Source organism: Anolis carolinensis, unplaced genomic scaffold (genome assembly GCF_035594765.1).
Source record: "Anolis carolinensis isolate JA03-04 unplaced genomic scaffold, rAnoCar3.1.pri scaffold_13, whole genome shotgun sequence".
Lineage (NCBI taxonomy): Eukaryota > Metazoa > Chordata > Lepidosauria > Squamata > Dactyloidae > Anolis > Anolis carolinensis.
In genome coordinates this window covers 2219909-2234644 of record NW_026943824.1, presented here as the reverse complement: position 1 = coordinate 2234644, position 14736 = coordinate 2219909, and the positions used below count along the sequence as shown (strand labels likewise).

Genomic DNA, 14736 nt, shown 5'->3' with positions numbered 1-14736 from the left:
AAGCATCCTGCCATCTCTCCTGGCAAGATGTAACTATTGAGATGTTTGTTATTTTTCCTTAGAAACCAGTCTAGAGTAGACTAGACAGCTCCCAAGCCTTTCTATCTACAATGGAGTTCTTTTTACCTGAATAAATACTTTTTTTAAAAAAACTTTTATTGAGACTCTGCAGTCCATTGCAATCCTAAAGGCTTCTCTTTCTCACCCCGTGTAAGTAACTGCTGCATTTGAAAGCTTTGTTTTTGCTACTCTGCTGATTTTGGTGGAATCTCCCCCAGAGAGGGTTATATTGAGTCTAACCGCTCAGAGATTACCACAACACTCTCATGTCCCCATTCCTGCTACCTAGTTTCTCCAGATACTTTAAAAGAACAGAAAACTACTTGGAAGTTTGAAAACAGAATTTGGAAACGTTATTTTTTTAGACTATGGGTCCTTAAAACCCTGCCCATTTCAGCTGCACAATTCTAGGAGCTGGAGCGGGGAGGAAAGAAATTGCCTCCAACTTTGTTTGAAAGCAACTTGTTTACCAGAGTCCTTGAAAGCTGCAATTTGAGGCCCACCATCCATCTCAGTAGATAGGGCTAAGCGAGTCGACAAGGCGTTTTGGTTTGCTCAGCAAAGAGAGAAAGACCAAAGAAAAAGAATGAGAGAGCAAAGGGGGGAAAAAACAAACCCAGTTTCTTGCTTGAGAGGCAGTGAATGTGACGGAAGGAAGACGGAGTACAATTTAATTATCCAGTCCTCTAAGGGCAGGTCTGGGATTAAAGGAATCAATCTTTTTGCATCCAAAAATGAATTATGTCGTGATCACTAGGACCTGTTGTAGAGAGGTATGTCAATGCTTGCAGCCATAGATTCCTCAACAGGAAAACTATCCCTAACCGTAAATGCTATTCATAGATAGACTGGATATTTTTGGTATCTGCTTCTCTTGAGGCTTGCAGGGTAAAGGCAACATCTGTCCAGATGGCTTAGATATATAGAGGCTTTTATTCTGTTTCAGGGCAGTGTGGTCTGTGTGATAACCCACTGCGTTGTGTCCCTTGCTGTGACTCTTTTAACCAGAACAGTCCCTTGGTTCACATTCAAAGGGAAACTGCCAGCGAGGGCAGCTGAGCTTCAAAAAGTGCACATTCAAAAATCTGTCAAATCAAAACTTCCCTCACAGTGTCTGTTTACACATTTTCCTAGTTGTGTTGCATTATAAACAGGGCATGGAACAAACAGGGCTGAGTGTGCGAAGAGCCCCTGCAGGTCTTGGCTCGATTAAGAAAACTAAATATTAAGGAAAGAGGCGTAGGAGGAAATGTCAGGGCTTGCTCCGTGGATTGAAATGTTGTCTGCTTTGCAAAAGAGATGCCTCCATCTCACTCAGTTCCTATTGGTACACAAGGTCCTAAGCGAGTCATTGGGCTCAAAAAAACCCAGCCATTTGGTCCCTGATACTCTTCCGGAGTAGTGCTAGACCATTTTCGAAACTATTTCTTCTCACTACCTGTTTTGAAAATGCACCTAAGAAGACCTAAAAAGACCAACACATGGCAGAAGTGCTCTTCCTATTACTCAAAAAACATTTTGGTGTGTATATGTGTTTTTTTAGCCCTCCAACGTTGCCTATGCCATGTTAATTGAGTCCTCTGTGCCGTCGCGCCTGGGGCTATAACTCTTAGTGAAAGAGGCATGGACGTGACATCTTTCCCCAGGGAATTGCTTCTTGCCTTCCTTTAGGGAAACTGGAACTCCCAAGGACCAAAACACTGTAGATCACTCAAAACTGGTTTTATTGTTCACAAAAGATTATCCCTTTAAGTCAATAAGCTGGAAGTTTCAAAGGAAAATATACATTACAGTCTTTGGTTGTCTTAAGTCCAAGGAGCTCTGCAGCTGAGAAGCTTTTCCAGGTCCCTCTTTCTTGATGGCTGTGAATGCCAGAGCAATCCTCAGCCTCAGTCCAAATGGCCTATGTTTGAAGACACAGTGTCTTCCTCTGGTGCCAAAGAACTGATCTGAAGGCGCTTGAGACTCTTCAACGTCGTCCAGGTTGGCCCTGAACATGAAGCATAAGTCTCAAGGGTGAGAACCTCAGAATTGGTGCTGAGAGGTAACTTAATCAAGGGCTTTTAGAGCCAAGTCTCTCTCTCACATCCATCTGGTAGAAAGCTTGATGATGGAATGAAAAAAGGAAACGCTGACCTACTCCAGGAAGAGGTGGAGCCAAACAATTGAGCTGAGGGAGCAATATAACTGGTGCAAAGAACATTGATTGACAGCTATAAATAACCAGTCAATCCAACTACATTTACAGGGTAAAAGCAAAATCAGGCATGATACAAAAATTCAAATCTTGCAACTTACAGTTCGACTTGTAGATGTGCCACTCGCACCATCACATCCTCTCTCAGCTCCCAAAATGCCCTAGATAATACAATTGAAAGATCTGCAGGACTTATTGAAAACAGTCTTGCCCTTGTGGCATAGCACAAGCGTAGGTAGGGTTAACAAGCCGACCGCTCTATTATCACATCCTTGGCACAGATGCTGCTTCTTCAAAAACAAACCATCCAGTTTCACCTCTCTCTTTTCACACAGAAACTCATTCCAGCTGTGCTGCACTCCTGCTGCCCTTAAGTAGTCTTTTGGCGGGCTTCAGTCTCCGAAGCGTGAGTGTCCATAGGTACCGAGCCGATATAGGCAGTGATTACCTAATTATGGCCATGCCGCGGGGCTGCGGGTTAGGCTATTCCGGAGCAGACATTTCAAGAAACAGCGGAGGGATCATGTTTGGGGATTGCCTTGCTGTAGTAATGAGGGCCAGGCAAAAATGGATAGCGGTCAACTTCCGTTTGGCAAGTCTGCTCAGGCCCTCGCTCTACCCAGGGGTGCCGGGAATATAAGTGTATACGTCTCATTTATATTACATATATTACTTGGCCTTGAAGCGGGGAAGTTGGGCTTCTCTTGTGACCAACCCGCCATGAATCATTGCATACGGCAAAATAGCAATCCGAAGCAGGGGAGCTTTTGTTTACTCTCAAAATCCTACTGGGCTTTTTTCAGCCACCTTTTCTGCAAGTATAGAGGGACTTTGTCGGCCCCTTAATCCTCCTTTTTGAGTTCCAGATGCTCCTTTTCCTTTCCTTATCCACCACTATGCCTGTATTCTGAATGAGACAGTTCAAGCAATCTGCAAATCTGCTCCAGCTTGCTTTAATTAAGACTTCGATAGAAGCAAATATTCAATGTTGAATACCAAGTAAAACAGCAGACATTTACATGGAAGGCTAACTAGGTGTTTACCACATATCAGGCCTTTTTTGAGGTGTTGTGAAGGTCTGTCCTCCTGCCCTATCCATTAATAATAATAATAATAATAATAATAATAATAATAATAATAATAATAATAATAATATCTCCCTAGAAGATCAGGGGGCATAGGACTCTTACAAGTAAAACAAGCAGTCAAAGAAGAAGAACATGCCCTGGCAGAATATGTAAAGCAAAGTGAAGAACCTGCTTTGATTGAAGTCAAAAATCAGAAACTCCCCAATGCACAGCAGACAAAAAACCAGTACAAGAAAACCGCACTACAAACTAGAGCTGACAGCTGGCACAACAAAACATTGCATGGAAAGTTCCTTGACAAAATTGAAGGAAAAGCTGATAAGGAGAAGACCTGGCTATGGCTCAAATTGAAGAACCTGCTTTGATTGAAATCAAAAATCAGAAACTCCTCAAAGCACAGCCGACAAAAAACCAGTACAAGAAAACCGCACTACAAACTAGATCTGACAGCTGGCACATCAAAACATTGCATGGAAAGTTCCTTGACAAAATTGAAGGAAAAGCTGATAAGGAGAAGATCTGGCTATGGCTCAGGAATGGGACACAGTCCTAGACACTTGGGAAGTGTTCGACTTGTGATTTTGTGATACAAAATCCAGCATATCTATCTTATTATTATTATTATTATTATTATTATTATTATAATATAATACTTTATTTATACTCTGCTCCATCTCCCGAAGGACTCGGGGCGGCTTACACTGGGACAAGCCCACCAATAATGCTCTAAGTTTGAGCACTTTAGCTTTGGAAATGTTTTGGGAATTCTCTGTTAGAATTTCCTTTGGCAGACTGTTTTCATATCCTGTCAAATCCAGTATTTTAGATGTGAACAAAAACATTTTTTACAAAAACTGCACACTCTCTCTTTCCCTGTCTCTTGCTTCCTGAAAAGAAATGTTCACCCTGAGAAAGTGACCAAGTTTGTTTTAAAGGTGCCCGTTTGCAGAAACAGAGTGCCTGCCTGACTTGTCAGTCCTGGAAATAACTATGTGATAAAGAAGATCAAAATGGCATTAGTGTTGCTCCTGCTGCAGTTAGGAGGATGGATGGTGAGCCAAGGCTGGATTTACAACCCAGGACTGTTTGGGTCAAGGAAATCAGGGCAGGGATTTCTGCGTTCCCTCAACAGCGTGGTTTGCAAAGAAAGCAAAGGTTGAAATGATAGAGATGCTACAAAGCTTAGGTAGGCATGGCTGTGGGAACCAAGGGAATGAGGTTTTCTTCTCCTCTCTTTGCATTGCTGAGAAGAACCTGACTCTTACATTTGGGCTTGCTGTTAGCTGCGGCTTTCTGCTTCTTGCATGTTATTTGGATGCTTTGTTCTCAGTGCCCTTTGGGGTTTCTTTCTGGGACTTGCTTTCTCTACCTGTCAGTGCCATCTCTGTAGCTCGTGCTAACACATTAGTCGCCTCACACTTCAGGGAGTTTTGGGATTCTCCAGACTTCTAGTTTTGGCACAGATGAGTGGCACAACGTGTTTTCCAACCAGGTGATAGAAGTCTCCTTTCCAGAAGTGGCATCCTATTGAGTTAAGTAGTGCAGAGCGTGCTTAGAAGGTGGAAGATCTGAGAAGTTCTCTGGAGGTTCGCAGTTGGGGTTGATGAGTGCTACAGGACGCAAAGTTGAAGGAGTTGTTGCTCACTGGAAGACTTTTTGAATGTGTCAGGTTCATTCCCTGGACCTGGAGTTGTCAGCTCAAGTTGCTGTTGTTTTAAAGTGAATAACTAGCTAATACAGCCATGGGCAAACTTGGGCCCTCCGGGTGTTTTGGACTCCTACATTGTGGGAGTTGAAGTCCAAATTTCGACTTCCAGCTCTTTTTGAAAAATAAAAAAAGATGTAATGGCTTCTTACACATCTTATAAACTACTAGCTTTGCCCGGCCACGCGTTGCTGTGGCTTTTTAGAATGTTTTGTTTGCCAAATGGAATAGCAGTGAATAGCTTTGGAGGTTGAAAGCCTGGCCGTTTTCTTCATATGGGAATCCTTGTTTGGTGAGGTGGAATATAATGAGTAGTCTCGGTGTGAGAGATATGAATGCTGTTGTTAGTCACCTTGATTAGCATTTAATGGCCTTGTAATCTGAAAGGCAGACTGCTTCCTGGGTGGGGTAATCATTTGTTGGGAAGTGTTAGGTGGCCCTAATTGTTTCCTGCCTGCGCAGATGGTTTGTTGCCGGTTTTTGGGTTTCTTAGCCCCCTTTTAGGTTCCTGCTGTGTTTTTTTGTTATATGAACCCTGAGGCAAGGCTTTTGCATCCTGTTGTCAAGTTTGGTGGTTCTGGGGCGTAAGGTTGTGTTGTTATAGTCATGGCACAAACAACTTTACCCTTTTATATATATAGATCCAAAATGCAAAAGAATCTTTACCTTGGCATGGTAAAACTAAGCAGTTGGATCCAGGAACATTCATGGCTGATAAACTACTGGTTGTATTTGCACCAGCATCCAGCACATCTCTTCTTTTGTGCTCCTTCCCCCCCCCCCCCCAAGAGAAGTAATTTGTGTGGGAGCTGCTCTTTGTGGAGATCTATGGATAAAGCCATGGCAGCCATCCAAAGGCACTCAAGGCTCACAGCAATCTATATTCCTTTAAGATAATTGCATCCTTGTGTGGAGCCCATCTCGGGGAAGATGGAAGGGAGGAGGACTTTCCACGGTAAGGAAGGTGCAGGATGGGCAGAGGAAGCATCCGTCTTGCCCACAAGAATATTGGTGCCGTGTTTCTCTTGCCTCGGGTCATCGGAAACTGAGAAATTGCTGGGGAGATTATTGACTGGCTGGAAGTCTGGTGCCTTTGTCATCTCCCCACTTTAGTTTATACTAGCTCGGGAACCCGGCGGTGCCGGGTCATATGAGAAAGGCATTGTTTGCCTGTGTTCCAAGTTTAGTGTAGATCCAGTGTCAGCTGGGTTAAGTTGGTGCAGGGAACCACAACTCCCATATGCGAGATCCTTCATACACAGTCCACCCCCCTCCCAACACCTCCTGGATGTAAAGCAAGTCATGGGGGCTCTATTTCTGTGGATGCAGGTGAACTATTTATTTATTTATTTATTTACAGTATTTCTATTCCGCCCTTCTTTCTCACCCCGAAGGGGACTCAGGGTGGATTACAATGAACACATATATGGCAAACATTCAGTGCCAACAGACAAACAACATTCAGTTTTAGACAGACACAGAGGCATTTTTAACATCTTTCCAGCTTCACGATTCCGGCCACAGGGGGAGCTGTTGCTTCACCGTCCATTGGTGGCTGTTCTTCCTCATTCTTTTCCTCGTGAGTAGTTTTATGGTGTTGTAGATTAGTTAAATTAGCCTCCTGCATAAAGCGTACCTTAAATTTTCCCTACTTGACAGATGCAACTGTCTTTCGGGGCTGCTAGGTCAACAGCATGCCGGGGCTATTTTTTTTTTTTTTATGGTCGGAGGCTTAACCCGACCCGGGCTTCGAACTCATGACCTCTCGGTCAGTAGTGATTTATAGCAGCTGGTTACTAGCCAGCTGCGCCACAGCCCGGCCCCTATATAACTCCCTATAACTATAACTCCCTTTTCCCCAAACTTTGCAATATGTTGTATTGGTTATGAGGGCTCAGTGTGCCAAGTGTGGTCATGGTGTATCATCAGTAGGGTTAGAAGTGCTCATTCATTGCAGATGAACTATAAATCCCAGTACTTACTATTCCCAAATGTTTAGGGCCATTCCCCTCAAAAACCCACCAGTATTCAAAACTGGGCATATCAGGTATGCATGGCCAGTTTGGCCAGGTTCATAGCATTCTGGGTGTTGGTGAACTACAACTCCTCTAAATTTCTCAGTAGGAGTCACAGTGGTGTGACTTGATCCAGGGTGAACTACAACTTCCACCATGTGCAGTCAATCCCCAAACTCCTCCAGTAAGTTTAGTTGCAGCTCAGTTCTGCCCTGTTTGTTATTCAGAGAGACTGGAAAGGGAAGAGCAGTGGGCGGGGCCATGCAAATTTCACACCAACGGAGAACCCTGGGATGCCTGCCTGTGGTGGAAGAAAAAGCAAAATCTAGGATGAAATGGTCCCCAAAGGAAAGCATTCCTTGGGTGTTGGGTCGTAGTGTTTGGGAAGGACATTGGCAGAGGCTGGGCTACATGTTCATGGAGCTCGCTGTAACTGTAATGTCAGTGCAAAGAAGTGACTTGCTGGATTCTCAGGCCTGGGAAGTATAGCCTGTTTGTGGAGGCCAGAGGCTGTCTGTGTGAGCGGACACCTGTGCCACATATACACATATGGGTTTTTGCCTTTATTAAGGAATTTAGATTTAGATTTAGTAACGTGTTCCTCTTTGTAGCCTCTGAGTATATTTTAAATGACTAATTAAAAATAATTTTAATTATTAATTATTATTAATTATTAAATTATTTTAATTTAGTCCCCTTTGGGGTGGACAATTAAAAATAAAATATAGCCCCTGCTCGTTGCTGACCTAAGCAACCCGAAAGATAGTTGCATCTATCAAGTAGGAAATTTAGGTACCATTTATATGTGGGGAGGCAAATTTATGACACCATAAAAATCATCCAGCGCCATTGGAATGAGGAAGTTGCCGTCACAGTGGATGATGAAGCAGCTGCTTCCCCTATGGCTGGAATCAAGGATACCCTGAGGAAGCTGGAAGCTGGAGAAGGTTCAAATTGCCTCTGTGTCTGTCTCTGTCTCTGTTCTATGTTATATGGCATTGAATGTTTGCCTTATATGTGTACAATGTGATCCACCCTGAGACCCCTTTGGGGTGAGAAAGAAGGGCGGAATATAAATACTGTAAATATAAATAAATAAATAAATAAATATTCTTCTGTGAATTGAACTGCGAGGAGAAAAAACAATAAATACTGTAAACAGGCAGAAAACAACATTAACAATTGCAGACATGTTTGGATGGGCCAAGAAAAACAAGGATTACCGGAGTGCATAAATCCAGTTGTGTAATTAAAGCACACACACATGAAGACATTCAGCAAAGTAATTCAACATCATCCGGTACTAAGAATAACACCGAGCCCTCTCCTGCCCCTTGTCATCTCAAATAAGCCTTCCGACTGCCTTTGCAACCTTGACAGGTACATCGTCCTTATTGATGTGCCCTGTGGGCATCAGGTACCTACATGAGGATGGGAAGGGAGCTATGCAAAAAATAAATTACAAAAAGGCCCTCTGCCAAGACCTTTCAAGTGGCCGGGAGATGTAATCTTGTTAACTGGGGAGTGTTAAACTTGCCTAAAGGTGCTGAGAGGCGCAAGAACACTGAACACCATGGAAATAGGTTGGCTTTCTCCCTATGAAGGTTAGTGACAGTAATTCTATTGTGACCTTTAAATTACAGTCTTCAGATTGAAAAGGGATGTATTTTTAAAAAGTTTTCTTTTGAAATGTTCTGTTTTCTTGAGTGTAGAAGCCAGATTTCACACAGTGGCTTTGTGGATTTTTACAACAGCTAGGCAGTACGTAAAGGTAACCATTTTTCCCCAACGTTCAGTCAAGTGATAATTATTGTTAATGATTTTGGATGTGTTGCTGTTTTTATTGATTTGTTTGGCATTGAATTTTGCCAGTTGTTGTAAGCCGCCCTGAGTCCCCTTGGGTGAGAAGGGCGGGGTAGAAATGTTGTAAATAAATAAATAATAAATAGTTGTGTCCGAATCTGGAGGTTGGTGCTCATCTCCATTTCTAAGCCGAAGAGCCAGCATTGTCCATAGACACCTCCTAGGTCATGTGGCTACTGACATGACTGCATGGACAGCCATTACTTTCCCGCCAAAGCAGTACCTATTGATCTACTCACATTTGCATGTTTTCAAACTGCTAGCTTGGCAGAAGCTGGGGCTAACAGTGGGAGTTCACCCCATCCTGTGGATCCGAGCTGCCAACTTCCAATCAGAAAATTCAGCAGCTTAGTGGTTTCACCTGATGCAGCCTGTGTGTATAGTATATCTATCTATCTATCTATCTATATATATGGGTAATGAAATTTCGGCCTAGGACAAAACAACAAAACTACACATCCCAGAAACACTAAACTTGGCAGCACAACCCCTCATCCATGCCTCTACGTTCATACAACAAAAAGAAAACAAAAATAAAGTTCTAATTAGAGGGAGAGGAAAAATTGTTTTTATCCAATTGCTGCCAGTTAGAAGTCTAAGCTCCTCCAACTTGGTCTCCTAGCAACCCACTCAGCCCAGGGGATAGGCTGAGTTAGGCCTCACTTAGGCCTCTTCCACACTGCCTATAAAATACAGATTATCTTATTTTAACTGGATTATATGGCAGTGTAGACTCAAGGCCCTTCCACACAGCTATATAACACATTTATAATGGACTTAATGTAAGGTAAAACCTTTACTCTTTACCTTAACGACCACCAATTCCTCAATACTTTATTTCCCATACCACCAGACTTCGCCACAGCAACTCGTGGCCGGGCACAGCTAGTACAGTATATAACACATACACACAACTAAACTAAACTGAAAGTACACACGATTATTATATTTGTTTATCTTTTTGCTTTGCTTTCCTTTGCTTCTGCTTTTCTTTTTTTCCCTTCTGAATGTTGATTAGCCTGTCTGTAATAAAACTAATAAAGGATAATTATTTTTAAAAAATAAAGGAGAAGCCATCTGACAATAGGAGCTGTTCATCAGCAGGATTAGTTTATCTGAAAGATTTCTTGCCAGCTTGTCTGATCAAAGGTGCAGCCCCAGGGCAGGTTGCAATACTGTTGAAAACAATATTAAAAACAAGAGTTGTGTCAATTAACAGAACGTAGCAGACCAAATGAAACAAGAATTTTACAGCAGAAAGCCATCCTGTCCAACCAATTCATGCAAACAGAAGGTTGCAGATCGTATCCATTGAATGTGTATGAATGGTCAAAGGACCCTTCCAGACATCTTCATAATCCGGGACAAAGAAATGGGGCAAAATATCGTGGTACCTGACAGCAAGTCCAGACATTGATCTGTCAGTCCCGGTTAATGCTCTCCCACCATCCTAACATGTTCATTTGAAGTAGATTTTTGAAATCTGCAAGATGGACATGGCACATCCACAGAAAGTCCTCTCCGAGATGTGCTGAACCTCATATAATAATAATAATAATAATAATAATAATAATAATAATAATAATAATAATAATAATAATAATAATGGTCCCGGTGGTGATGGGCACACTGGGTGCCGTGCCAAAAGATCTCAGCCGGCATTTGGAAACAATAGACATTGACAAAATTACGGTCTGCCAACTGCAAAAGGCCACCCTACTGGGATCTGCGTGCATCATCCGAAAATACATCACACAGTCCTAGACACTTGGGAAGTGTTCGACTTGTGATTTTTTTGATACGACATCCAGCATATCTATCTTGTTTGCTGTGTCATCATCATCATAATAATAATAATAATAATAATAATAATAATAATAATAATAATAATAATTTATTTATACCCCGCCACCATTTCCCCGTGGGGACTCGGGGCGGCTCACATTGTTACAAAAGTTACAACACAAATACAGTAGAGTCTCACTTATCCAACGTTCTGGATTATCCAACGCATTTTTGTAGTCAATGTTTTCAATACATTGTGATATTTTGGTGCTAAATTCGTAAATGCAGTAATGACTACATAGCATTATCATGTATTGAACTACTTTTTCTGTCAAATTTGCTGTATAACATGATGTTTTGGTGCTTAATTTGTAAAATCATAACTTAATTTGATTTTTAATAGGCTTTTCCTTAATCCCTCCTTATTATCCAATATATTCACTTATCCAAGCTTCTGCCGGCCCATTTATGTTGGATAAGTAAGACTCTACTGTACATTAGCACAATATACACAGGTTAAAACTCAATAAGGTAATAAAACAAAAGTTAAAACAAAAGTTAATACAACAGTAATAATATCAAACAACCACCAAAACAATTCAGTCAAACTTCATTGTATGCGCTGATGCGGATATCTGAGTATGCACACAAGCAGATTTCTTGTTATTGGATCTTGATTTAAGGCAGGGGTCCTCAAACTTTTTAAGCAGAGGGCCGGCCCACGGTCCCTCAGAGTATTGGGGGGCCAGACTATAGTTTAAATACAAATATGAACAAATTCCTATGCACACTGCATATGTCTTATTTGTAGTGCAAAAAAAAAAAAGCCAACAAAATGTTATGGTTTGCAAAGACACTGTGCTTTATTTGTGTGTTAACTGGAAAATGAAGTGCACGAAGCTGATTGTCTGAGCCTGCAAAGACCTGGGAATTTGATTTGAAACTGTTTCTGTTCTGCTGCTGGAGTACCAGTTTGAACAAGTTTTTGTTCAGTGTGAGTCTGTGTGGTGACTGAGTACTGCTTGGGGAAGATGGCTCTGTACTCAGAGAGTCCTTGCTATTTCTGAGGCCTTGTTTGCTGCTGGGAAACGAGGATGAAAAACCAGGACTGTATTCTTCACTGAAGCAGATTTATGGACTGAAAAAGGACTGTTTATGACTGCTGGGATTCTGTAAGCAATCAGAGGGACCATTGTGAATACCATTGTTCTTTGGATCTCTTGGAATTAGTAAAGTTCTTGTATTATTTGTTATTATTATTTGCAAATCTGAGTGGTGCGTCATTGTTCTACAGGGTGACTCTGGGCTCACGGGCACACGTAAGAGCTTCCGTTTACCATCTACAATCCACAACACGAAAAAACAACACAATATTTAAAAAGAAGAACAATTTTAACCCATATAAACCTACCAGGATTTCAATGGGAAGTGTGGGCCTGCTTCTTGCTGATGAGATAGTCAAGTTACAGTAGAGTCTCACTTATCCAACATTCGCTTATCCAACGTTCTGGATTATCCAACACATTTTTGTAGTCAATGTTTTCAATACATCGTGATATTTTGGTGCTAAATTCGTAAATACAGTAATTACTACGTAGCATTACTGCATATTGAACTACTTTTTCTGCCAAATTTGTTGTATAACATGATGTTTTGGTGCTTAATTTGTAAAATCATAACCTAATTTGACGTTTATTAGGCTTCTCCTTAATCTCTCCTTGTTATCCAACATATTCGCTTATCCAACGTTCTGCTGGCCCGTTTATGTTGGATAAGTGAGACTCTACTGTAATTAGGATTTTTGTTGTTGTTGTTATTGTTGTTGTTGTTGTTGTGTGCCTTCAAGTCATTTCAGACTTAGGGCGAGCCTAAGTCTAAAACCGAGGCCGGGGCCAGATAAATGACCTTGGAGGGCCGCATGTGGCCCCCGGGCCTTAGTTTGGGGACCCCTCATTTAAGGTATTGGCTTCCTGGCTGATATCCGAGCAGAGGATGGGCTGGAGATGTCCAAGCCGTGGTCCTTTCATTACAGGCTGCTCCTTCCCGACGGATGTCAGATAGACTTCCTAGTATATGAGATCCTAGAATACGAATAAGCGAATAAACGGATTCGTCATCTTCTCGTGTTCCTTTTGCAGTTCCTTCGGCTCCACCAGAGAACGTGTCCGCGGAAGCCGTGAGCTCCACTCAGATCCTCCTGACTTGGGCGGCTGTGCCGGAAGCGGAACAAAACGGGCTCATATTGGGCTACAAGGTACTGTCCATGTATATAGGCATCTAGAAAGGAAAATAAATCATGGGTAATCCTTTCGTAGGAAAGTGCTTCCTGTGATGTCTAACCACATGAAAAAGTGCATAACAGACTTTTCGGGACCCACCTACCTTCAGGACCTTAAAAACCTGGCTCTTCCAACAAGCCTTTAGTGATGGATTTCTGCCCCTGTAAGGCTTGTTCTGTGGTATATATCTGTTGCATATCTGTTGCATATATCTATTCTATCCCTTCACTTGGAATAGTTCCCATGTTTTACCTCCTTTTTAACCCCTTATCTGTGATAACATTCTCTCGACTTCATTCCTCAATACATGCACTTTATGGCCCAGTTATTGTTATGTGCTTTTCATGTTTTTATTCAATCCATGTTTTATTGATTTGTTATCGATATGTTTTTATTGACTTGTTTTACTGATGTGTTTTACGATGTCTGTTATGTACGGGCTTTGCCCCATGTAAGCCGCCCTGAGTCCCTTCCGAGAGATGGTGGAGGGGTATAAAAATAAAGTTATTATTATTATTATTATTATTATTATTATTATTATTATTATTATTATTATTATTATTTTGACACAGCAAACAAGATAGATATGCTGGATTTCGTTTCACAAAATCACAAGTCGAACACTTCCCAAGTGTCTAGGACTGTGTGATGTATTGTTGTTGTTATTATTATTATTATTATTATTATTATTATTATTATTTTGACACAGCAAACAAGATAGATATGCTGGATTTCGTATCACAAAATCACAGGTCAAACACTTCCCAAGTGTCTAGGACTGTGTGATGTATTGTTGTTGTTATTATTATTATTATTATTATTATTATTATTATTTTGACACAGCAAACAAGATAGATATGCTGGATTTCGTATCACAAAATCACAGGTCAAACACTTCCCAAGTGTCTAGGACTGTGTGATGTATTGTTGTTGTTATTATTATTATTATTATTATTATTATTATTATTATTATTATTTTTAATTGTATGACACAGCAAACAAGATAGATATGCTGGATTTCGTGTCACAAAATCACAAGTCGAACACTTCCCAAGTGTCTAGGACTGTGTGATGTATTGTTGTTATTATTATTATTATTATTATTATTATTATTATTATTATTATTAATTGTATGACACAGCAAACAAGATAGATATGCTGGATTTCGTATCACAAAATCACAAGTTGAACACTTCCCAAGGGTCTAGGACTGTGTGATGTATTATTATTATTATTATTATTATTATTATTATTATTATTATTATTATTATTTTTAATTGTATGACACAGCAAACAAGATAGATATGCTGGATTTCGTGTCACAAAATCACAAGTCGAACACTTCCCAAGTGTCTAGGGCTGTGTGACGTATTATTATTATTATTATTATTATTATTATTATTATTATTATTATTTTATTGTATGACACATCAAACAAGATAGACATGCTGGATTTCGTTTCACAAAATCACAATTCGAACACTTCCCAAGTGTCTAGGACTGTGTGATGTATTTTCTGATGATGTGTGCAGATCCCAGTAAGGTGGCCTTTTGCAGTTGGCAGATCGTAATTTTATCAATGTCTATTGTTTCCAAATGCCGGCTGAGATCTTTTGGCACAGCACCCAGTGTGCCCATCACCACCGGGACCACCTGTACTGGTTTCTGCCAGAGTCTTTGAAGTTCAATCTTGAGGCCCTGATAGCGGCTGAGTTTTTCCTGTTGTTTTTGGGATGGCAACATC

General features: G+C 41.0%; 1 protein-coding gene across 7 annotated transcripts in view; it reads left to right on the top strand.

Annotated features, from left to right (window-relative positions):
* The window catches only part of sdk1 (sidekick cell adhesion molecule 1), a 615491-nt gene that overhangs the window by 466581 nt on the left and 134174 nt on the right, over nt 1-14736 (top strand). For all 7 annotated transcript variants that reach the window (XM_062964472.1, XM_062964469.1, XM_062964468.1 and 4 more), the window contains exon 26: nt 12852-12967. In XM_062964472.1, the coding sequence (XP_062820542.1) occupies nt 12852-12967 (116 nt within the window). The remainder of the gene's footprint in view (nt 1-12851; nt 12968-14736) is intronic.